The following is a 24724-nucleotide window of genomic DNA, read 5'->3' as shown; positions in this document are numbered from 1 at the left end:
TCATTCCTCAGTGGCTTCTTCTGTGGAAATTTGGATACGGCTCCCGGAGCCCAAGTCTCACTCCAACCATCTGTCATGAAGAATCACTAAGAAACAAGGTTTTAACCCACAGTTTTTTAACCCACAGCCCAATCTCCCTAATTGCACTCAGTAATTTCTACAGAGTGATACTGTAGGATGTTTAAAGGCAGATGGACCACACCAGCACCTGCCCATCCTACAGAGTGTAACTGAGGAATACTTATCCACATGGAGCAGCTGCCATGGAATGCTATGGCAGCGCAACAGCCTGACTCTGAAACAGGGGAGGAGAAAAGTTCCTCAGACTGAGACTGGATGCTCACTTCAAAAGTCCGAGGAGACATTACAGACCTCAAATGTGACCCCTCTCATTCTCCCTTCAGCAGCACTGGAGAGTGGGGTGTGTACATCCAGAGGGGCTTGTAACTCCAGGTATTTTGTTTCACTTGCTCTGACACACAGACCTAGGCTGACATTTCTGTTGTTCTGCAGGGGATCCTGCACTGGGTTTTCTCATAGTTTAGGTCAGGATACTTCTCCTCTGCTTGCTCTCTGGCCAGCTGAATAGGCAGGAGGCTTGTTTTGCTCCCTATACTTCCTTTCAATTTCCATGGATAATCCTCCTCCAGTTGCTGCCAGCAAAAATGTAGTCAGATATGAAAATTTCCTCCTTATGTGTCATCTGGTTTCCCGTGAGGACCATTCCCACCAATTGCTGCTTTATTCTCCATCCATACCAAGGGAAACAGCACTCAGCCAACTCTTCAGTGTCAGAAACAGAGCACCATTGTACATCCTCTGCAGCCCAGACACTGCTCTCTGAGACCTGAAGACAAAAGTCTCAATGCTGTGATGACCTCCAAAATTTCTTCTTTTTCTTCCCAGCTTAAACAAATAGTACGTCTTCAAACTGAGACCCCAGAGAGAAGGCTTCTCCATCTGACACCAGGCAGAGAGAGTTTGAGCCAGCAATGCAAGACAGACAAAGGAATATTAGTTCTAGCAGTCTGGAGGATGATAATAGTTCATTGGGAAAAAAATGCGCATCAGATGACAAATTCCCTCTGAAAACTGAGCAACACAGGTAGAGACCATCACGCAGCTCCTCTGTTCTGCTCTTGAAAAGTCATCTGCCTCAGGCTCACAAAAAGGCCAAGATATTTCTAAAAATAAAAATATTGAGTTGCTGAATGGCCACAAAAACCTCCTGCCTCAAAATCTGCAGCTACACAGCAAGACTGGAGAGAACATTGTGGGCAGACAATCCCATAACTGCTGCTCTGGAACTTTTTAAACTTTCTTGGAAAGCAGCTGAGACACGTCCCAGTGGAAGGTGGAGAAGGGAGAGCAGGAGAAGAGCGATGTAGAGAGTGATTCTCACTGCATGATCTCCAGTCACTGAGGGCTCTGTGCTGCAGCTCTGAGAGTGGCACACGATGTGCTCAGGGATCCACATGATCCAGGTGATGCTGAAAAGCTGGGGGACTCCACCTTGGCAGCAGGAAGAAGCTTGTTCACTGCTGTGCTCGGTCAGGGTGGCTGCAGAGGAGCTCCCAGGGTGATGCTGGGGCTGAAATGACAGAGGTTCTCTTTGGGTGTGAACTGGGGCAGCTTCCAAGGGCATTGGGGTCACAATGGGAGCTCTCGGCTCCTCCAGGAGCCAGTGCTGGGCCCCGCCCTGCACGAGGGTGGGGAACTCACTGGAGAACAGTCAGGGCAGAAGACAGAAGGATAAATGAAGGACAAGAGCAGCAGAGCTTACAATGGAAACACAAGTCAGTCCTTTGGCTTAACTGGGAGATTAGGGACCTGAGAGCAGGCTGTGCAAGGGTCTGCAAAGGCCAGAAATTTGGTAACTTAGTCCTCCTTCACCAAGCAGACAAAGTTATAAATAGGACCTGGTGTCTGAAAGCTACAGTTGGATATTTTCAGGCTCAATTTAGTGAGGGTAATAATGCATCACAATAATTACCTTAAGAGATTGCTGTATTTTCTGTCACTCAACAGCAAGATTAGATTTCTCTCTAAAACTTATCTGTGAGCAGTTAAATCAAGGCAATCCTACAGAATGTGTTTCTCTGGGCAGTCCAGAGATCACAGTGGTCCCTCCTGGCTTTCCTGGTTCTGGGAAGACCTTCGAGCCCTGTGAATGGCAAGCTGTGGCAGCAAGGAGAAAATGTGGCACACATAAATCCACTCACTGCCACAATGCACCACCACATCAGAGATCAGATTATCTCAGTAACATCACTTTTTCCAGGCAAAAATTCTGGCTAATAACTTGTGTATGGCATTTGTTCAGAAAGATCTTGCCAGGATGGGTAAGAAGCCATTTGGATGATTCAGATGAAATTATACCATCACTGGTAGAGAAAAAACTCTCTCTACTGAATATGATGGAAATTGATTCCTTAACAATGGCCTGAAATTCAATGCTCTGAGCAGACACCTCTGCTATGGCAAACAGGTCTTTCCACAGGAAATCCCCTCTGCTCTAACCTTATCAAATTTTAATGTGTGCCTTTATACACACAAACAGGTGGAGCCTGTTGCCAAGGCACTGTGGGATTAGAGAGTGGGAAAAACTCATAATGTCCCTCACTGAGGGAAGACTATCCATGGAATCTGGAGCTGTTTTTTTCTCAGTTAGACAGGAGCTGTGTGGAAACCACATGTGCTACCAAAAAGGATCCCTTTCTCTAAGGGAAAACCCATAAGGGCAGCTGCCCTCCTGAAACACTGCATTCAAGCACTTCTGATACACAAATGATATCCAGTGTCCTTCACAATAAGGAAAGGAATTGAGCAGAGAGGCTGGATGAACTTCCTTGAGCATCTCAGGTGTCAGGGTGGGTGTAGGTCTGTCTGTCCCCTACAGAGCCAAGAATGATCCCAGGGGCTGGCAGGGAAGGGTCTTCAACAGCCAGGGCCCATCCCACAGACCCTGAGAGAGGTGAGCAAGGACCAGAGATGACAGACAGCTTCAACCACAGGACCAGATCTTCAGGAAGTTCATGGCAATGACACAGGTCTGTGGTAAGGTTGGGAAGTCAATCCACAGGTCAGTAGCAGGATCAGCTCTAGTGAGGTTACCCAGGGCCAGACACACACCAGTGATCCTCAGGGAGGTCCAGAATGATGGGACAGGGTTGACATCAAGCTGGGAAGTCAATCTGTGCGTTGGGATCCACAGCCAGGCATGGGCATGTCTACAACAGAGCTGGAGACCAACATCCTACAGTGCAGCCCAGGCAGGGCCTGATGGCTCAGAGCTGGAACAGGGAGTGTGACACTGGGCACAGGCCTCCTGTGAGGCTGCTCAGGGCCTTCAGGACCTACTAATGCTCTCAGGGCCCTAACATCACTTTAGATTTTCATCCTGGAAGCAAAAGACATGGAGAGCTGTGGAGAGTTTAGTGCTCTCAACACATGTTTCAATGACCTGGGAGTCTGTTGCCTTATCTGCAGGTACCAGAGAAGGATATGGTGAGTGCACATTCCTAAGCCTGGACTTGGGAAATCCCACTAAAAGCTAAATCCCACTCCTGGTGGATTTACAGCCAGTCTACATCCCCAACGCTCCAAGTTTTCTCTGCACTGCAAGCACATCACAGAATTCCAGAATGGTTTGGGTTGGAAAAGACCTTAAGTTCAACTCATTCCACTCCCCTGCCAGGGACACCTTCCACTAGCCCAGGTTGCTCTAAGCCCCATCCAACCTAGCCTTGGACACTTCCAGGGATGGGGCAGCCACAGCTTCTCTGGGCAACCTGTGCCAGGGCCTCCCCACCCTCACAGGGAAGGATTTCTTCCCAATATCCAATCTAAACCTACTCAGTGGCAGTTTGAAGCCATTCCTCCTTGTCCTGTCACTCCAGACCCTTGGCAAATAGTCCCTCTCCATCTTTCCAAGCAATCCCAACAGCCCAGCCACCTGCAAACGTGGTTCAATCAGTCCCACCTTACAGAGCAGCCAGAGCCTGAGGGAGGACAGACAAATCTCTGAACCCTCCCCATGCTCCTCCATTCAGAGACATTTCTAAAACTGGGACAGTGGTTGTGCCTACAATCCACTTTTGTACTGGAAACAGTCCCTGACACCCTTCTTCGAAAGAGTGAATATGTTGACAGAAACAGAGAAATGTGTATTTTTAAAGAGTCATAGCCCAGTTCTAGGCTTATGAAAAAGCCACTGCTCCACACTCAAAAAAAGTGAACTTTGGAGACATTTGGCATTAATAATTCCAGGGAACCCCACAGCAGAGTTCTTCTCCAGACAGCAGCACTGACCAAAAATTATCCTGCAAGGTTCCTATTGACCCTGCAGGATTTCAGTCCTTGTTTTAGCCCACTTGCAATGACTTTTTATCCATTATCACAGAAAACCAGAAGGACAGGCTCTGGAAGGGAAGCTTGCGCTCAAGCTTCAGAAAGCTGGTCTGGAAATGCTAAAGGGGTTTCCTTACCCATTCCTGCTATGACTTATTTTTCAGCATTTGCCTTATGCCCAGAAGAACAAGACTAGGGTAAAGACACAGTCTCAGCTTTACTTCTGACTGCAAGGGTCCAAAAAAGCCAGTTGTGCTTTTCAAAAGCCAGCTGCCTCCCAAGACCTTGGATTTTGGGAAGAGCAGAGTCTGAGCAGTTGAAAGGTGGGGGAATGTACTGGCCAGTCTGCTTTGGGAGTTCACTGTGCCCTCTCCTGTGGGAGATTGTATGAGATTGCAAATCATAAATGTTACTGGCCATGGGAACTAGGAAAGGAAAAAACATGGTTAAAAAAAAGGAAAAAGAAAAGTTTATGGGGAAGGGGTTAAACCTTATGAAAATATTATCTTGATCTGATCTTAAGTGTCCTCATAGTTGGAGATATTTGAAAGCACTGGAAACTCATCTGCACATCTCTGGCTGCTGATTTAGTCTGCAGTTAGAGGCAGCTTCTTTTCTTTCACAGCAGAAACCAGGGTGCAGGAATGGTTTCAATCCCAGTGTTCCAAAGAACACTCCTCCTCCTCCTCCTCCAAAACTGGCCCCAGCAGCCACAAAGTAGGGATTGGGCCAGGCCCCTGAGCTGCCCAGGGGAGGGGCAGGGCCCGTGGAGGCCTTTGCAGGGCCCACCTCAGGGAAACACCTCCCAGAGAACAAGTGCTGTGGGTTTCTTTTCTGCTGGAGCTCCTGGACTGGAACCAGCAGCTCAGCTATTGCTTCAGATGGTTGGGAGGATGGAAAGATACCCATGGCAATAAATCCCCTTGAAATGGGAGGTACTGGGAAGGCAAGAACCTGCTACAGCTGAGCAGAGCTCCAGTGCCCAGTCCTCAGAGCTCACTGCTCCTGAGCTCTCTGTTGGGGGCACCAGTGACCCCAGAGCCTGGTGCCCAAGGGCACAGCTGTGGCAGGGACTGACCCACTGCTGGTCACCCACGGCTCTGCTGAGCACTGAGAACACCTGAACGAAGAGGTGCAGCCTGGGGGGGCAGGGAAGCTCAGGAATAACTGTTATGTGTGCAATCACATTACTGGGGTAGTTCCTTCAGCAGATGGCAGACAACGAGATCAACTTTGCTATGCTGCTGGTAGAGGCATTTTGTGCCCTGCACCTTCTGCCCTGATCCTGCTCTATCTCCAAGCTTCAGAGAACCTGCATGGGAGCTGTCAAGAGCCACCAAACCTTGACTCACCTTAAAAGTGACAGTCTGGTGGACTGTGTTCCCATAAACCCAAAGGTGACTTATTAGGATCCCTTAAAATCCCGATTGAAGGTCAATTTGGGGAGGGAGGCGCGCGCGCCCCCCCTGCTGGCGGCAGCTGGAGGCACCCCTGAGGGATGAGCTGAACCCATCCCTCCTCTCCATCATCCCAAACGCTGGAGCAGCACACACGCGGGCAAGGAACAGCCACGACGGCTCACAACAAAGCCCAGGGCAATGCTGGGAAAGGAGCAGGAAGTTCAGGTGTAAAGAACTTCTCTGCATACTTTTAGAGCATTCAAAGCCAGTAGGTAGCAAGAATTTCTCTAAACTAGTTTACTCAAATTTTGCACTGAGTTACAGAATTGTTCATTAAAACCTCCCCTTTGTCTGGGGAAGGCACCCTCCATAGTGCAGGCTGCAGTAAGAACTGCCTTTTCTGGAGCTCCTTGAAATAAATAGTTTCTTGCCTGTGATTAAGTAGCAGGCTGACAAGGTCATGTACATGATTTTGAAACCCAGTTTTAACTCATTGTCTGAAATAACCTCCTAGAAGCTCGTAAGAAAGATGCTTCTTCCCTAACATGTACATTCAGTTATTATTTAGGAGAGCCTACAAATTCTGTGCATCACTGCAGTTACACAACAAACTAAACCTTCAAACCCCCAGGGAACATGTGTAGAATTGCATGGACTGGGGTACAAGTTGGTGACTGACTTAACAGCGTCCCTGTGAGAGGAGATCCCAGCTCAGCTTTACAGTCCCTGGGCAGCACATGATCCATGTCCTGCCCACTGCAATCCCACAGCTCCAGTGGAAGGATCCACATGAATGACCTCTCTCCTACCACCCTCATGTTCAGCACAGCCCTGTAAATCAGAGCCTGCAGTGGAACAGCAGATACTCACTGATGGGAGCGTGCAGGGCCACGTGCTCCTGGTAGGGAGTGTAGTACTTGTACTGCTTCCCACAGAACTCACAGGTGTAATTGCCAGTTTCTGTGAAATGACACAAATACGAAGATCAGGAAGGGGTGCAGCCCTCTTACATAACCCCCAGTTCTTGTCTTTTTGCATATAAACTGGTGACACAAACTTGAGCACATTCCTCATCCATGTGGAACTCACCTACCCTGTAATGCACACATCCTTCCCCAAGAAAGGAAACAGCTCAAGGCAGTGACCAGAGGGACGGACTGTGCATAAAAAACCCTGTAGAACTGAACAAGCTGCAGGAGATTACCCCAAAATTACAGCAAGTAAGTGCAAAACAAAGGAGAGAATCCATTTTTAAAGTCTGTATTACAGATGGCACAGTTTTGTCCTCTGGTTACAGAAAGTCTGTGATGTGTGGACAACAGGAAGAGTCAAACTAGGAAACAAGTAGTCAAACTTCAGTATTAGAGAACTTTTATATTGGGATTGTAGAGTTCTCTGGCAGGAGATGGGGTTTTTCAGAAGCAACAGTGATCATTCCTGCTTTGGGGGCACTGGAAATAATGGAGTGTAACCACACACTGACACCTCCTGCTCCTGCCAGTGTCAGTCCACAACTGACAGCAAGGTGCAAGCCAAAGGAAAACCCAGGGATAATCAATCATTTCCGAAGTGAAGAATTCGAAGAAATGCTTTGTCTGGTGCTCTCTCTGCTTCCCTCTGCCCCAATGACCCTCCACAAAGGCAGTGTGAACAAATCACCTGCCAGCTCTGCCACCTCACTGCTGCCAGATTGCTTTTCCCTTAAAACCCTCTACCTCTTCCCTTTGCAGAGCTCTTGAGCAGGAAACATCACAAAGCTGCAGTTCTCACGGCCAGGGCTGTTGGTGTTTGATGCTCATTTGAACCTGAACATATCAAGTCCCAAGAGCTCTGTGTACCAGAGTGCTTCCTGCTTTTCCTAGAGGTACTCCAGCTAAGGGCAGATGTGACCCCCTGTGCTTCCCCTCTCCTTTGAAGCTGTGCAATAACTCTTACTTGGCCCAATCTTCTGGAACGGCTCCGGTTCCTCCTCCTTGACCTCGTCGGCGGCGATGACGGCCTGGTCATAGGGGTCTGCAAGAGAACAGAGCAGCAGCTCAGCTGACACACCCTCAGGGCTGCCTCCTACAGCTGCACGGGCACTGAATGCTCCTGCATCTGTATGACATTTCCATCTGCAACAAGATGTGAAGACAAGAATTATAAACCAAATGACCCCTCTGTCTGACTTGTCCCTTCTCCTCCTCCTCCTCCTCGGGTGCCCCAGGATTATCCCTGCTTCCAGCCCAGGAACATGCCTTGTATGTATTAATGTTTAAAAAATACAGAGGAAAAACTGAACAAACACATTGCAATGTCTGATCCATATTTTCTGGTTTTCTTCCAGTGCATCTCCCCTCTGACAATGCTGTACTGCCTGAAAGTGGGCAGGGCAATGCAGGCTGCAGGCAAGTCACCTACCAAATACTGACCTGGGACTTCTACCAGCTAACAGCACAGCTAGCAACAAATCAGAACCCAACCCATTTTATAAAAGAATTTAATTTATACCTTGAACAATTCACTAAAACACCAAAGACATGAAACACCCGCTTCTTTGATTTTCTGAAGCCTGATCAATTGTATGTGCAACAAAAGCCTGGTATCTGCTAGGGCTGGGCATCAACCTACTGGCTATAGACACTGGGGGAGGGAGAGAGGACACTCCCCGTCCCTCTGCAATCCATGACAAAACTCCCTTGACTCTTCCAAGTTCAGAATCGGACCTTCTGTGTCTCAGCTACTGAATGCTTGAAAAGGTTTGTGAAATAAAGCACACAAAGGAGCTCGGCTTACCTGCCCGGTTTTCTGGGGCCCCTTCCACACTAAAAACTAACACAGAATAGAAGAAGGAGGGGAAGAAACAAAACAGAAATTAAATCCTCTTAAAAGGTCTAGTTTTCCTCCTGCATTTCACATACTGCTCAGCATAGTTCAGCCCCACAGAATAAACCAGGCTTTGTGCCCCAGTCACTCCTCTTCCCAGCAGCATCCACACAGGAAGTAGTTGAGCATGCCCAGCCCTAATCCACACAGATCCTCAAGGCCTTTGTTCTGACACTGCCATGGCCCCACAGAGGTTCAGATGCACAGCTGCCTCACACCTGCGTGTGCTAGAACACCCCCAGCCCTTCAGGGACTGACACAGTGTCCTTGTGGGGCACGCGTGGGGCCATTTCCAAGCCCCATTGTGCCCTCGACAGAGCTCCTGAACCACAGCCATGAGACTTCCCTGACTGAAGGAGAGATGTTCTCCTCACAGTGACTCCCAGTCCCACTAATCTCATGCTGGCTCCCCACGAGAGGGAGGGAGCTGGCAGTGGTGCCCTGCAGGAGAACACTGCCTGTCCTTAGAGCACGTTCAGATGCCCACACGTTCCAGTTAAACACAGTCATTCTTTTGGACACCATATATTGTAAAAAACCACTTGCTTTTCTGAGACAGTGCTGCTCAAAACCTGCTGCTTTCCAAGGAGCCTCTTTCTAGAACTCTGGCAGGGCTCCATCCTTGGCCAAGTGAGGGGCAGTACTTAGAGGCTTGCAGCACACACAGTGAGGGTTTGGAGTGTCTATGGGCTCTGAGCTGAGGAGCTTTGGATGCCCAGTAAGCAGGGGGCAAGCCAAAGTCAGTATGTTGATGCTTCTCTTTCCCACCATGTAGGATAAAGCAACACTGCATCAGGCAGTGGAGGTCTGCTTCTGTCCAAGTGTCACCAGCCTAGGCCACATCTACAGCCACAGAGAGAGGAAAAATGAGCCTGTAAGGGCCACTGCCCATCAGTTCACTACCAGGGTGATTAACAACAACAAAACAACATTTCCCAACTCTGAAATGTGGTTTCTCTCAGGAGTATGTTGTGAACAAACCTGTAAAGTCAGAAACCAAAATTCAACCAAGTCTTTCCCAGTGAGTAGGCAGGCTGACCATTTACCCTGAGGCACTCCAGGATATCCACCCTAACCAGGAACTTCTCTGCAGATAGGACAGAGCCCCAGGTCCCAGCATAGGGTGTTGTTTTGATGCACACCAAGAGAATCAAGCACAGCAAACTCCTTCCTGCAGAGCCTGGATGCTGTGTCTCCATGGTAAAGACAGGCTGTGAAATGTCCTGCACATCATGGGCCACATGGTCCTGCAGAACCACATTTTGCTTCCCCAAAGACTTCCCATCCTAGTTTGGGTGCCTGAGTGTCAAAACATTACTCACCATCCACGGCGTGCAGGTCTCTGTGCTCCTGGAAGCAGCTATAGTATTTATATTTTTTCCCACAAATGTCACATGTATACCTAAAATTGTCTGTAGGAAGAAGAAAACAGGCCACTTTAGAAACTCTGAGGTGAAAGTCAAGCACTGCAGCCACACTGCTCAATCAGACACCCCCATGCACTGACACCCATCCCACGTGCTCTGTCAGATCTCTAAGGCACACAGACAGCCATGGGCTCATCCTGTCCCCCCTGTGCTATGTGGCTAGGGGTATATGCTGATTTAGTTCCTATTCACGCAGCTCTGCTCTGCAGTGCAGCCTACACAAACCTCACACAAGAGACATAGAGCAGTAGGCCCTGCTGACATCTCCCTTCAGTGCTACAGCAGGGAAGTACTGCTCAGGATGGGGAAAAAGTGGCAGAACTAAACACAGAGTCAGTGTGTGAGCTCTTAGAAATCAAAGTCTCAATATGCCAACTCCAACATGGACTGGGTGTGACTGCACACTCAGTTCTCACTGATTCCTGACTGCATCCAGGATCCTATTAGAGCCACAAAACCAAAGAGAACCAACAAAGCCAAGAGAACCAGGAATCCAAGACATACAGGACAGTGCAGTGCTCAGTGGAAGGAGGACTGGTGAAGCTTGATTTCAGGCATGTTTGTACCCTATGCCCCCCCACTTCATCCCAGCAACAACTGACCCCCATCAGCACGTCTGTGTGGGGCAGACAGACAGATGTAAAACAGCTCAAGATGGTTATGAATGTGGCTTGATCTGAATGGAGACAACAGTGTCTTTGGCTCAGCTCTCACGTCACTGTGGGAAGAGGATTTTCCTTGTCAGCTTGGTGGGGTTTTTCCACCCTCTGCTGCCTGACATCCACCTCAGGGAACACCCTGACATCCACCCTGGGGTACAGCTTGACACACACCTTGTGGTACATTCTGACATCCACCTCGGGATACAGCCTGACACACACCTTGGGGTACAGCCTGATATCCATCTTGGGGTACAGCTTGACACACATCTTGGGGTACAGTCTGACACACACTTTGGGGTACAGCCTGATATCCACCTTGGCATATAGCCTGACAACCACCTTGGGGTACAGCCTGACATCTGTCTTGGGGTACAGCCTGACATCCACTCTGGGGTACTGCCTGACACACATCTTGGGGTACAGCCTGACATCCATCTTGGGGTACAGCCTGACACACACCTGACAAACACCTTGGGGTACAGCCTGACATCCACCTCAGGGTAAGCCTGACAAACACCCCAGGGTGCAGCCTGACACCCACCTCGGGGCACAGCCTGACACACTTGGGGTACACCTGCCATCCTCAGCGTCACCCCCTGCAGCCCTGCACTCGTCAGTCGACTGCAGCAGCTGATGGGTTGGTGCTACGAGCTCATGGCAAACACAGGGAAACACATCAGCTGGTGTAGCCACAAAGGAGTTTGAAATTAATGTTTTACTCTCTAACAAGAGCAAGGAGTGCAGACATTAGCTACCACAGCTCCACAGAGGAGCTGCCATTCAGCAGCTCAGCTGTTTGTGTCCCATACATCCAATTATCTGCAAAGTTGAAGCTTGTTTTCACCTCTTCCTTACCATATTTGAACACACCAGAGTGTACACATTTTATTTTACTTCTCCATAATTTTTAAATAACTCCATATTTTAAGCTAGGATGTGTTGGTACAGTCTAACTGCTCACTTGCCTTCACCACTCAGTTCAGCAGCACATGATGTTCAGCACTAAATGAAGAATCACTTTTTGCCCTTCATTCTACTTTGCAAAAAACCCCACAGTCAATTAGTAGCAGAGAAAACTCATAACATTGGCATCGGTCATCAGTCCCACCTCGCTGGTGTCCTCAAAAGGAACCAAGCTCCTTTTTGAAGTACAATGAGCCATGCAGGAGATGAACTAAAGATTAATTCTTCAAAGGAGTCCCAAGACCAAGCACTTCCACATTCAGAGGAAGAAAACTATTATGGCCTTAGTTTGGAAGAAAAGTGCTCAGTAAATAAGGAGACTTGCTAGAACAGAGGAAAACTACTAACACACCATTTCACAGACTCAGGCACAGCAGTTGTGGTCTCTAACACAGTGGGGATCTCTCTGTCAGCAGTGAGCCTTGAGTGGTATGTGCTGGATACGAGCACTTCCTTCCCTGGGCTGTGCAGGGAAATGGAACACAGTGACAACACTAACAGCACACCCCAAGAGAAACAGGGGTTTGCTTGTTTTGTTAGGGGACTGTCTTTCTGCAGGCAGAATGACCTCCAGAGACTACACAGAAGCAGGAATTTGTTCCAGCTGGTACTGCACTAATCTTCTCTACTCCACAAGAGAACCCAGTACACAGTGCCAAGCCTCAGATGAGGAGCTGTACGGAGAATTGAGAAAGCACCAGGAGCTGCCCATGTGCAGCCAAGCTCTACCTCTCTGAACAATGGCCCCTCTTCAGGGTTGCCCCCATGTGCCAGACTCTTTCCTTCGTACCCGATAAAGCCATCTTTGCTGACAGCCTTCCAACACTTCCAGTGCTGATCCCAGCAGCAACTGCTTTCTTAGCAAGAAACTCCCTGAGCAGAATTAGCTGTGCACTACTAATTGGAATCCTAGAATATCCTGAGCTGGAAGGGACCCACAAGGATCATGAAGTCCAATGACAGCCCCAACAATCCAGAGAGCACTGTCAAAACGCTCCTTAAGCTCTGTCAGGCCTTCATGGCCCTAGGGAGCCTGTTCCAGTGCACTTTCCCTGCTTTGGGTTACAACCACTACATCAAGGTATCCAACTGGGGCACCATATCCAATACATGTAACAACACAGCTTTTCGTGGGAAATGTGGCTGCAAGCCCACATTGAAACTCTATCCCTAAACCTCTGGAGAGACATTACCAGACAGAGCCAAACTAATGCTACTTGAGCAAGTTTGCTCAGATTCAAGCTCTCTGCTGTCACCAGGGAGACACCAATGCAGTGCAGCCCCACCAAAAGCACAACCACACCAACAGGCACTACTAGGACAGGGAAAAACACTCCTTAGCCCACCAGTACAGAGGTTCAGTGTTGTCTCTCACTGGTATTCGGGCCACAGGCCTACAGAACACCACCCTGCTGCAAACCCAGAACTTCAAAAGGCTTCAAAGACATCCAGTTAAAAACCAAACTCCAACACGTATCATTCCCCTTCACGCTCAGGAGTCTTTCCAAGGAGAGCAGTGCTTCCAGAGAGGTCTAAGCAGCACCAGCCTTCTATATTTAGTCAGCCCACATTTAATCCTTAATACACATCAAAATAGAGCACCACATCTTACTATTAGAAAAGGCAAGGCACAGCCTTGTTCCAAGGCAGCTCCTCAGCTATGAAGGACTGGTGGACTGAGGTGGCAAACAGGCAGGTTTCAAGCACCTCAAGACACTCCACCGGGTCTGAAAGCATTTTTGATCCTTCTGCTGCAAGTGCACCCCAATAAGAGAGAGGGAACAATGCTGCTCTCCTCTGCCCATCTCCAGGTTTGCTGTTGGCTGGCTCCTGCCGTGTGGTCTGTGTTAGCACTTGACCTGCAGTCGCTGAACCCCCTGCCTGGGGCTGAGCAGCCAGCTCGGATCTTCCTCTCCTCCCAGATGCTGCATTAAAGATTTTGAGAATATTTTCCTGGTTTGATTCAATATTGCACAGAGAAGGAAGTACATGTCTCATTTTGGCAGAAAGAGGGAGAATGGAGAACACATGTCCAGCAGTGGCAGGCAGGACAAGAGGCTTCTTTCCTTGGGCACTTGGGCTCAGTAGATTTTGTTCTAGAAACCCAGGAAGGGAACAAGAGCAATCAGAAATGTGTTGAAAGGTCAGGACCTCTGTATCACAAACTACAAATACAGATCACTTAACCCGCCCTCCTAAGTGCAGGAATCCAATACCACAAAAGCTGTGTACAAACAGGTTTCCCATGGAAACCAAGAGCTCTGAAAGCATCCCAGAAACCCAGACTGGAAACAGTTTCATACACCATCCAGCTGACAGCCCTGCAATGCTGACAGTACAGCCAAGAAGGGCCCAGAGCTGCAGGAGCTCCTTAAGGACTCCTCCAAGGTGAGAAACAATTTTCACCTGACTCAGAACTCACACTGACCTTTCAAATTGCAGAATTCACAAAAGCTACTTGATAGAGGAGCTCTCAGGGCAACTGGCACTTTGTAGATACTCTTGAATCCTAAATGATCCTACTCCTGCAGAGCACTGCAGAAATAGCTGTCTGGTAGGGACAGCTGAATTAGTCCCCAAATCCAAAATTGTTACAGGTCCCAGTCAAAAAAACAAGCAGGAAAATTAGAAGAGGGCACTCTGGACAACACTGCTCGTCCTGCTCCATGGTCAGGGTGGCACCTTTACACCAGGAGGTTTGAGAATGGCAAAGGAAGCACCCAATACCAGGAAATCTATTCTAAATGATATATTCTGTGATTCCATGACAATTCCACATTCCTGGTTCACCTTGGGAAACCAGGTTTCCCAAACAGTTCATAAAGCCCGCAGCAGCTCTGGAAGGGGAGGAGCTGGATTTCTTACAGCTGCAATACCTTTATCTGTCATCTCTCTATTTGAGGTTGTGATGGTTCTCCCCCCAAAAGGCTTTCTGAGTGAGGCTGAAGTGACCACGAAGCTAGCAGCAGCATCCCTCCAGCCTCGGCCTGGGATCACAGGACAGGCCATGAGATGTTATGTACTCAGTTTCACATTCCCTGACTGTTTCCTGAAATCTGCTAGCAGATGCTGGCGCCCTTGGGAGTCCTGCTGGTGGCAAAACCCAGAGGGCTGGAGTGGGGGAATGGCTGTGTGGCAGTACCTGGAAAAAGCATCACGTTTCCTGCCTCACTGCAGGGAACCACGGAGCAACACCAACACTTCAGGAAGGACCATGACTAATCCACCTGATGCAAGAAACAGGAAAGGCTGGTATTTTCTGAGGAACACACTGATGTTTCCCACTGGGAAACACCTTTCCAAGCTGTGTCTAGAGCACACACCACCTGAGCAGCCTCCCCAGAAGAATCAGAGGCAGCTACTGCTCCTTACAACACATCAGGAGAAAAACGTCTGGGACCCTCACTTGTTTCTGTGGATTCCACCCAGGGCAGCACAAAGCCAGCTCTGGAGAGAGGCTTCTTCTCCCTTTCCGCAGCCAGAGGGGCACCTAGATGGAAAGGAACACATTTATGTCTTCCTAAGCTGGCAGGACATTCCTCCGCGCAGGTTCACGGAACAATTCCTTTGGCACCTTGGGGGATTCTTTCTAGACCTGGTAATGGCAGTGAGGAGGGGCAGAATGCAGGTCTGCAGCAGACACAGACCTCCACCTCCTCCCCCTCCAAACTGTGCCTTGCACAGAGGTTACAGCTTCATAACTGCATTTACAGCCGAGGCTGGAGTTGCCCAGTAAAATCAGTTGCAATTTACATCAGGGCTCAGCTTAAAGGTGTCTCATGGCAAAATTCCTGAAAAGGGAGCAGGACTGAGCCCAAGTCAGCAGCAACCTCTTAAGAGGATAAAGTATCCAGAGTTACGTCCGTAGGATTAAATAGTAATAAAATCCAGAAATCTGGAAAAGACAGAAACCCTCACAACAAAGGCCCAAGCCAGCTCCTAAGTGAGGGTTAGGAAAAAATTTCCCCGTGGGCAAACTATTCAACATCACTCATTTCACAATCATTTACTTCCTTCCACAAACATTGGCCTTGCTCAGAACACAGCAGACACTGAGGAACACGCTGGCTTAACATGGTGCTTCCCATAGGGGCATCCCAGGATCCAAACTGCCAAACCAAGATTAAGGTAATCCCAAACCTCACAGAGGGGTCACATCCTCTGAAACTACCAAAAACTGGTGCAAGGGTCAGCTCACCTTCCAGATGGCAAGGGGCTCAATGGCAGTGAGAGGGCTTGGCAGCCACAGGCTAGTGCTTGGGTTCTCCCTGAAGCATTCCAGAGCCAGGCCCAGCTACTGGGCAGAGCTGCTGCAGTGCATCAGCAGCTATAGGGCTGATTTCACTTCCACAGTGATTTTAAGCTGCTTTCAAGTCAGTGGCCAGAGAATGCTATAAATTCTGTGATACTTTATGAAAACCACATGTCAGCTGAACGTACCACAAAGGAGATTTAAATGCAATCCCACCACGTCTGGAAACTTAATGCCAGACTACCAGGAACTTCCCTACGGAGGGGAATATCCCCACCTAATTTCTGACAGACAGAACCCTTGTTCAGAACAGCCTGATGGTCACAAACTCTAGAATGTTTTTAAAAAGACTTTTTGGGGAAAAGGTGTTTTGGGCACTACTCACTGGATGTCGAGAGAGAAAGGACTTCCCGGCGTTCTCAGGATGCTACACACCAATGAATTTCCTTCTCCCTCAGTTAAAAGGATGCTCAAGTTGAATCCAAACAGACAGCAAACATCAGCAATTTAAAGCAAAAATATTATAGTGTTTTACAATTATGTCCCAAAGCAGACCATGAACCAGGATATTCAGGCTCCATGACAAAATTCGGACACACCAGACAATATAACTGACACCAGCAGATCCTGTTTCATAATTCCTCATTCTGGTGTCACTTTGGGCAGGGTTGGTCCTTTTTTGTTCTATTCTAACTAAATATAAGATAAAGAATGGTGACATGGGTATGATAAGGTGCTACTACCAGCATTGACAATGACGTACCTCACCTTGCATAATTAAATAGGTGTATCTGTACCTATATAACCTGTCGGTGAAGGGAGCTTATTTGTTATTTCCACAAGGATCTGAATCTCCATCTCAAGTGAAAAACTCCATCCAGCCCACACTGTGGAGCTCTGCATAACACACAATAAGGGCCATTTCACCATAACCCCCTTCTGGAATCAAACTGGTTTGGATGGGAACACAATACTTATGTACCCCACAATTGGTCAGATCAAATGATGTAGCACAGAGAATTTCAGAAAAGAAAAGCAAACCTCATCTCTCCTTTTTCTTACTCACTTGTCCATGACTAGAACTGTGATTTACAGATGGGAATCAGTGCCAGGTTTCCCAAGTGGAAAGGAAAAGTGCTAGTTAAATGACTGAGCAGCGCTGGAGAAGAGATCCTGACTCCATAGAACTTCTTACAGAACAAAATGAGATTAAAACAAGGCCAGGGGGATGCAGAACCCCCCTCTCTGCAATCACTCGAGGTAATTGAGAACTCCAGCCTTTCCACTGAAAGGAAATGGTGTCAGGAGGGTGATCCTTGTATCCCTCTGCCTTTCCTGGTTATGAAGATCCTCAGAAATCAAAATACTGAGAACTTAAATTCTTAAAATACTTGCAGTGTTTGAATTTGTTGTGTGCTACTCAGGTTCAACATTGCTGAGATGTCAACAAGCAGCTCAACAGAAAAAGGGTCAGGCTGAAAGAAGAACTTGGAATAATTAATGGCATTGCTGTTTATACACATTTTCTGTTGCTAAATTTCAACGCACGTGGAAGATGGAAAGTGTATCCCTCACTGGACAGCGGGGGATCTATTTCTGCCTTCAGTAAAACTCTCCTGGCATCTTCAGGACAAACTGATACTTCTTTTTATTGGAATAAATATTTCTTCATCAATTTTCTTGCCTAGGAAACTCTGCAAGAGATTTATCTGCATCCAGACTTTCTATAAACATGGTCTATTTGGTCAGTATCTAGAAAAGGGGAGGAATTAATTTTTGTGGGTACATTAGCAATTTTTTGTATAAGATCATGGGAGATCACAGAATTCTAGACAATCTGAAAACCTCCTCTTCTAAAACCATCAGTTTAAACTATACACAGAGAAACTGCTTCTCTCCAGAGCTATGGAACTGCAGGGACTTGCAGGAACGTTTAACCCTCCATTGTGTGTGATGTTCCTGAGCATATCTTAGACGAGACACTGGGCAGGATACCCAAGTGAGAACATCCCAAAAGAACCCTCAGTGTAACAGTTATGTCAGAAGAGCAACTTCAAATTTACCCTACAACAGGTCCAGGAACTGTTCCAAATTTCACCCCCCTCAGACAAGAGGTTGGTGCTGTTATGTGAAAGCTGGGTCAGGACTAAGAGAGAGAGAAAGGCAAATGGAACTCTCATGTTCCAGAAAAACCTGGGAAATTGCACTGATGACTCTTCCCATTCCAGTCCTGCAGTGTATCAGAGTGACACAGCAGGAAGCTGTGTTAGGGGGCAAAGGACAGCACTGCACCTGGCCAAAGCAGCCTTGCTCCAGGGGAATGAGTGACCCGGCCCTGGAGCTGCACAGGAACTGGGCTCTGGGACAGGCAACAGCTCCAGCTCTGAGGGACAGATCACACAATGTCCTGAGCTGGGAGGGACCCAAGGACCATCCACCCCACCCCTGGCCCTGTAGACACCCCAACAATCCCACCCTGTCCCTCAAGAGCATTGTCCAAACCCTCCTGGAGCTCTGGCAGCCTTGGTGCTGTGCCTACTGCCCTGGGGAGCCTGGTCAGTGCCCAACCAGCCTCTGGGGGAAGAACCTTTTCCTGAGATCCAATCTAAACCTTCCCATAACTTGGGATAAATATCTGGGCCTTAAGCTCAAAATTTCTTTATGCTGTAGATCCCGTAACTAAGTTCCTCATTATATTCTTAATTCCTCCTCCTGCACCAAAATTTATCATATCGGGTCTCAGCCCATTGGTCATCTAAATGTGAGATGAACCATATTCATCTCCATGTTTGGTAAATGGGAATCTAAAGAGACTTCACTACTTAAAATGCAAACACATTAGAAAAAATAAAATCCATTTTTATAGCTCTCCCCAAGGAACGGAGAATTATTAAATAAGGACACTGGAAAAACGAATCACAGAGTTGTAAATGACTAATGGTCACTGTGGGTGTGCACACACACCATTTACATCAGCTTTTCATGTGGTAAGGTGTTAGTAAGTACAACAGTGAACTCCTCAGTTTTTGCACTGGTATGTCCAAAAAAGTAAAAGGAAATCAAAGCTAAAACTTACTTTCAGAAAACATTAAGATTGCAAATTTGAATATTAAATTAATCAAGAAACAGAGATGCTAAAGGTTCTTCCTTAAATTAACACCAGCAAACCACCTCCATTTCCAATCCCTGTCAGAACATTACTAACACCATATCCTGTATAAGTACAATGTGGGCAAGGAAACACCCATTTTGACTACATTAATTTCATGGTTTGAATTCACAGCCCTCCAAACGTTTGTGCACATGCAAGGTGTTAGCCCTGTGCCTCCACAGTTAACATTTGCAAGGCTATTCCAGCCCACATCCCTGTTTCTAACCTTTCACTGCTTTTCCAAATAATACTCCCTCTCAGCCTGAACTTTCTCACACTAGTCAGAGCCCAAAGGGAAACATGTTTTGAAAGATCAGATCATATTTTTAATTCAGGAGGTTGTGAATATTTACTGGCTATTCCATTTTGGAAAAAAAAATAATGTCATTTTCTTTTTTTTTCCTCCCTGTAACTGCAGCTGGAGACACACGTTGCTCATGGATGTACATCTGTACACAGCTGATGTTTTGACTGCATCTGGCTGAGAAACTGCAAAGAAAAATGTTCTGTCACAGCCTACAACACCCTCAGACCCGAGGATGTTTAGCACACAGTAAGTACGAGACTACTACAAATGGGGAAGAAGAAAAATAAAGCTCAAGATGTATTTATATCCAATATATATATTTCATTTTCAAAGTACCTCCTCTGAAGATCACTTTGGCACCTCTTGCCATTATAGGGTGTTATCCTCAAAAGCAGTTATTTTTATCCCTGTGACACTGCAGCAGGTACTGTGCATCCTGCCTTCCTTGGGATTGCTTCTGTGTGACACAGCTCAAGGGAAACTGTGCTGACTGGGCATTTCCTTGCTAGATTGCACAGGCAGAACTGGCAGCCTTGGAGCTGAAATACTTCTCAGCATTTTCTAAATGCAGCTTGCAGTGTGAGTTTGGTCTGACTCCAGCAGTGTGCACTGGAGAGGAGAGTGCAAGCCAGGCTCGTGTCCCCATGAGGGCCAGGCTGAGCTGCAGAGGATTCACAGCCTGCACTGCAGCCAAAAGGCACAAGGACTCATTGTGTCCCTCCCTGGAAGACACATCTGTGCTTTTCTCTCCGTAGGATCCAGTACCTGTGTGAACCTTCCATTACACAAATCATACCTCCATGTATAAACACAACCAGAACAGGGAGAGCAACACGTAATACACGAAAAAGTGCTATAAACTGGGAAGGTGATCACGTCTGGCCACAGAAGGAAAGGACTTACTTTGGATTAATTGCAGCAAAGAGAAGCTAGGATGGGCTGTTGGTACAAAGGCCCTCTGGGGCTAGAAGGGAAACCACTGGGAAAGGCCTCATGCCTGAGGGGTTGAGGAATCACCGAGTCATTATGTTGGAAAAGACCTTTGAGTCAACCATTAACCCAGCCACTGCAAAGCTCACCATTAACCATGTACCCGAGTGCCATATCTACACTTGAACACTTCCAGGGATGGTGACTCCACCACCGCCCTAGGCAGGCTGTGCCAGTGCCTGACCACCTTTTCTATGAAGAAAATTTCCCTAATATCCAACCTAAAACCTCTCAGAGGAACTTGAGGCCACTTCCTCTTGTCCTGTCCCTTGTTCCTTGGAAGCAGAGCTCAGCCCTCCCCCACCCCCGGCTCCCCTCTCCTGTCAGGGAGTTGCAGAGCCAGAAGGTCCCTCTTGAGCCTCCTTTTCCCCAGGCTGAGCCCCCCCAGCTCCCTCAGCTGCTCGTGGTGCTCCAGACCCTTCCCAGCTCCATTCCCTTCCCTGGACACACTCCAGTCCCTCAATGTCTTTCTTGTTGTGATGGGGCCCAAAACTGACCCCAGGTTTCAAGGTGGGGCCTCAGCAGTGCCCAGCACAGCTGAGCACTTCCTTTGTGCAAGAAGTCTCCTCCTGAGATGACTAGAAGGAAAAGTGCATCCCCATGCTAGCTCAGAGTCAGGAACTCTAGTTTCACGAGCAATCAGTGGCTACCGCGAGTGAGCAGGCCCTTGCATCCAGCCTGATGAATCCCTGCTGCCTTGCAGCAGGCCCTGAGCCTTTCCAGCACCCCCCACAGCAGGATCCCAACTTGGGCAGCTCCTCCAGGAAGACCCTCACTGACCCCTGCACGTGCCATGTGCACTCCCTGCACTATGGGGGAGTGCTTTTTCAGCCCTCAGTAAAGACAGTTGAAACCCACCTTCTCTGTGGGAGAGGAGAGGGAGCCCACAGGCCTTTTGCTGTGCTGTGCAGGGCACGGGAGCTGCTGCTCCTCAGCTCAGCACTGGAGCTGTGCTCTGCCAGCTGCCACTGGATCCTGCTCCACAGGACACTCCTGCTCCACAGGGAGCTCCAGCCTGGGGGGGGGCACAGCACTGTTGGCCATGGCTCGGACACAGCCCCTCTCCCCCTGTGCTGCTGCCTCGGGTACCGTGGGGCTGCTGCTCGCCCTTGACTCTGCCAGTTCCCAACACCCTTCTCCCCAGTGACCTATCACAGCACCATTAAGGGCTCTGGAAAATCCTTTTCTTTCCAGGAAATACAGTCTGTCCCCTGCAATGGGCAACATGGAGAGACTTCTGTCTCCTCCTCAGAGAGAGTCAAGCAGGACAGTCTCTCTTTACTGCCAAAACTTCCCATCCACTCTGGAAAAACTTCCCACCACGATGGGCTGGGAAGAGCCACTCATTGAGTTGTGTGGAGGTGACACAACATCATCAGACAGATTCCAATGACCACATTTTGCTCCTCCTGCAACCTGAGGGAGGTCTGAAACACCTGGATATATCATCACCTGGGAGATGATCATCTTGATTTTCAAAAGTTACTTGCAAGCAGGGAAAAGGGGCTCAACAGACGCCAAGGGACACAAAGGAAAAACAGGTTATGTTACTAGGAATTTTGTGGGATCTGGCCCAGGAGGTGTCAGTCTGTGGATCTGGTCACAATGAGCATAAATGTCCTCTGACAGCTGCTCTGTTTATGCTGAATAAGGCAGCGAAGGAGGCTGTGGGGGGGTCTGGGCTCCATGACAGGATCTGTCCGCTGGGCCCTCAAGCATCTCCCAAATGGTGGAGGTCAATGGAGAGCCATGTAGGAGGTGACCTGCTGGCAGCCTGAGCACTGGGACCTGCTTTGAGGAACAGCACAAAATCCAGCTTTGCCTTTTGAACAGAACTGCATGTACAGGAACACAGGAAATAGAGACAGAAAGGGACAAGGTCTACCAGAAAACAACCATCAGTGATCTTCCGACCTCCAGCAAATGTCACTGAATTGCCATAGTAACAAACTGCAACACCCCCAGGAATGAACAGCAGGCAGAGCAGTTTGAACTGGCTTGTGTAGTGGAACTGTTTTCCCATGTTGGTCTTCTGCCCATCCCAGAATAACTGGTGGTGGCAGTGAACAGTCTAATAGAGAAACCTCACTCATGGCCAGTACTGCCCGTGAGCACAGCCTGCTTTAAACTGCAACTTGCTTCTTCTGCTCCTCAAAAAAGGTGTCACCAAGGAAACAGAACAGGGCAAACCCACGTCAGGAAGCTGCTCTGACAGCCAACCTGGACTGACACCCTGGAGAGAATTCAAGGCTCCCAAATCACCTCACTCTGATTCTTCCCACTTTTAACAGCATTTTATCTGAAGTTCCAGGACTGGTAAGACTCTCCCCCACAATATCAATCAGCATTGCTCCCCCAGGCTCAGGGTGTCTCCCCCGGGAAGAGGAACACTCACTAAGTCCCAGATCACTAAACCAGACATACCTGGAATTTATGCACCCAGCTGTACTTTGAGAAACCTTCAGCTTTCAGCAATCCTTCCCCTCCATTTCTCTGTGCATTTGTTTCTGGTTCTTCCCAGGGCACAGAGCTGCAATCCCACAGCACTCAGGGACTAGGTGCAAGCCCAGAGACTTTCATTTTCTTCCACTTGCCACTCGCCCGCTGGTTGCCTCTGGCAAGTCCCTTTCTTTCTGTCCTGCTGCTTCCTGCCTGCCTGAGAATTCCAAACTCCTCTGTGAAGTGATCCAAGACTCAGCCAGGCAAAAAACTACTATGGACAAGGAGCACTACCTGCTGTAATTGTTAACATTTAATATTGCACAAACAGGTGCTGAAAGGCCACTGGTAAAGTGAAATTAGGGAAGTGTCACATTAACATCTGCCAGAACAACCCAAATTCCACCCTAGGCGGACCAAGAGGTGAGCACTGTAAGAGTGAGCTGCAGTGAGCATGCAGAGCAAAGCCTGGGTGCTTACACAACTCCCAGATGAATTTTGTGGGCAACCATAAAACCCAGTCTAACTTTGAGCTCTGCAAGCCAGTTATGTTCTTGTATTTAAGTTCCTTTTTCCTACAGAAAAGAATAATACCAAAATCCAGTAGCCTGAATATTACAATCACAGAATCAAAATTACAGAATGGCCTGGGTTGGGAGGGACCTTAAAGCCTACCCAGTCTCACCCCCTGCCATGGGCAGGGACACCTTCCACTAGACCAGGTTGTTCCAAGCCCTGTCCAACCTGGCCTTGGATGCTCCCAGGGATGGGGCAGCCACAGCTTCTCTGGGCAACCTGTGCCAGGGCCTCCCCACCCTCACAGGGAACAATTTCTTCCCAATATCCCATCTAACACTGCTCTCTGGTAGTGGGAAACCATTCCCCCTTGTGGTGTCCCTCCAGACCCTTGTTCCAAGTCCCTCTCCAGCTCTCCTGTAGCCCTTCAGACACTGGAAGGGACTCTAAGGTCTCTCTGAAGCCTTCTCTTCTCCAGGTGAACACCCCCAGCTCTCCTAGCCTGTCTAGCAGAGTTACAGATCTGCAAACAGTGAAGACTACCACACCTTGGAGACCAGGGCTGTGCTGGTGGGAGCTTGTTCTCCCCTCAACCTGCTGGGGATGTGCCCAGAAACAGGCTGTCAGCACGGAGACCAATGGTAGCTCCCAGGTACAGGCCCTCTATGGGCAGTGCTGACCCAACACTGGTGCCAGTCCAGCTCTTAGAACTGTGTCCCTGACCTGGGACATGAGCACTGAACACAACCCACCCACCACAACCCACCAAATAAAACCCATCAAACATAATCCATTCAATAAAATCCACCCAACACAACCCACCCAACACAACCCACCAAATAAACCCCATCAGACATAACCCACTCAGTAAAACCCATCAAATACAACCCACCCAACACAACCCATCAAATAAACCCCATCAAACATAACCCACTCAGTAAAACCCACCCAACACAACCCATCAAATAAACCCCATCAAACATAACCCACTCAGTAAAACCCACCCAACACAACCCACCCAACACAACCCACCCACACAACCCACCCAACACAACCCACCCAACACAACCCACCCAACACAACCCACCCAACACAACCCACCCAACACAACCCACCCAACACAACCTGCTCCACGCCCCGGCACTGAGCGAACACTTGCTCAGGCAGGTGCTGCTGCCCTCAGCTGTGTCCCTGTGGCCACAGGGTCCCAGACCCCCACTTGCCCCTGAGTTTATTCAGTGACCTGTCCTGTTGCCAAGAATTTCCTGTGGTATGTGAGCAGCAGCAGGGAGACTGTTTGTGCAAAGTTTGTAACTCTCCTAAACATGACTGGAATTTCCATGGAGAATGATGGCACAGATCTGGCCCCAACACCTTCCTGAGCACTTTCTGAAGTTCAGAG

General features: G+C 48.5%; 1 protein-coding gene across 9 annotated transcripts in view; it reads right to left on the bottom strand.

Annotated features, from left to right (window-relative positions):
• Positions 1-24724, bottom strand: part of ZNF618 (zinc finger protein 618) — a 161759-nt gene that overhangs the window by 30157 nt on the left and 106878 nt on the right. For 5 of the 9 annotated variants that reach the window (XM_032708152.1, XM_032708157.1, XM_032708153.1 and 2 more), the window contains 5 exons: positions 15074-15157; positions 9938-10027; positions 8526-8561; positions 7686-7763; positions 6621-6710 (listed from right to left, as the gene is read on the bottom strand). In XM_032708152.1, coding sequence (XP_032564043.1) covers positions 6621-6710; positions 7686-7763; positions 8526-8561; positions 9938-10027; positions 15074-15157 — 378 coding nt within the window. The remainder of the gene's footprint in view (positions 1-6620; positions 6711-7685; positions 7764-8525; positions 8562-9937; positions 10028-15073; positions 15158-24724) is intronic. The other 4 variants (XM_032708158.1, XM_032708160.1, XM_032708156.1 and 1 more) reach the window with 2 other exon arrangements.

Source organism: Chiroxiphia lanceolata, chromosome 21 (genome assembly GCF_009829145.1).
Source record: "Chiroxiphia lanceolata isolate bChiLan1 chromosome 21, bChiLan1.pri, whole genome shotgun sequence".
In the NCBI taxonomy this organism is placed as follows: Eukaryota; Metazoa; Chordata; class Aves; order Passeriformes; family Pipridae; genus Chiroxiphia; species Chiroxiphia lanceolata.
This window is presented reverse-complemented; position numbering and strand designations above follow the sequence as displayed.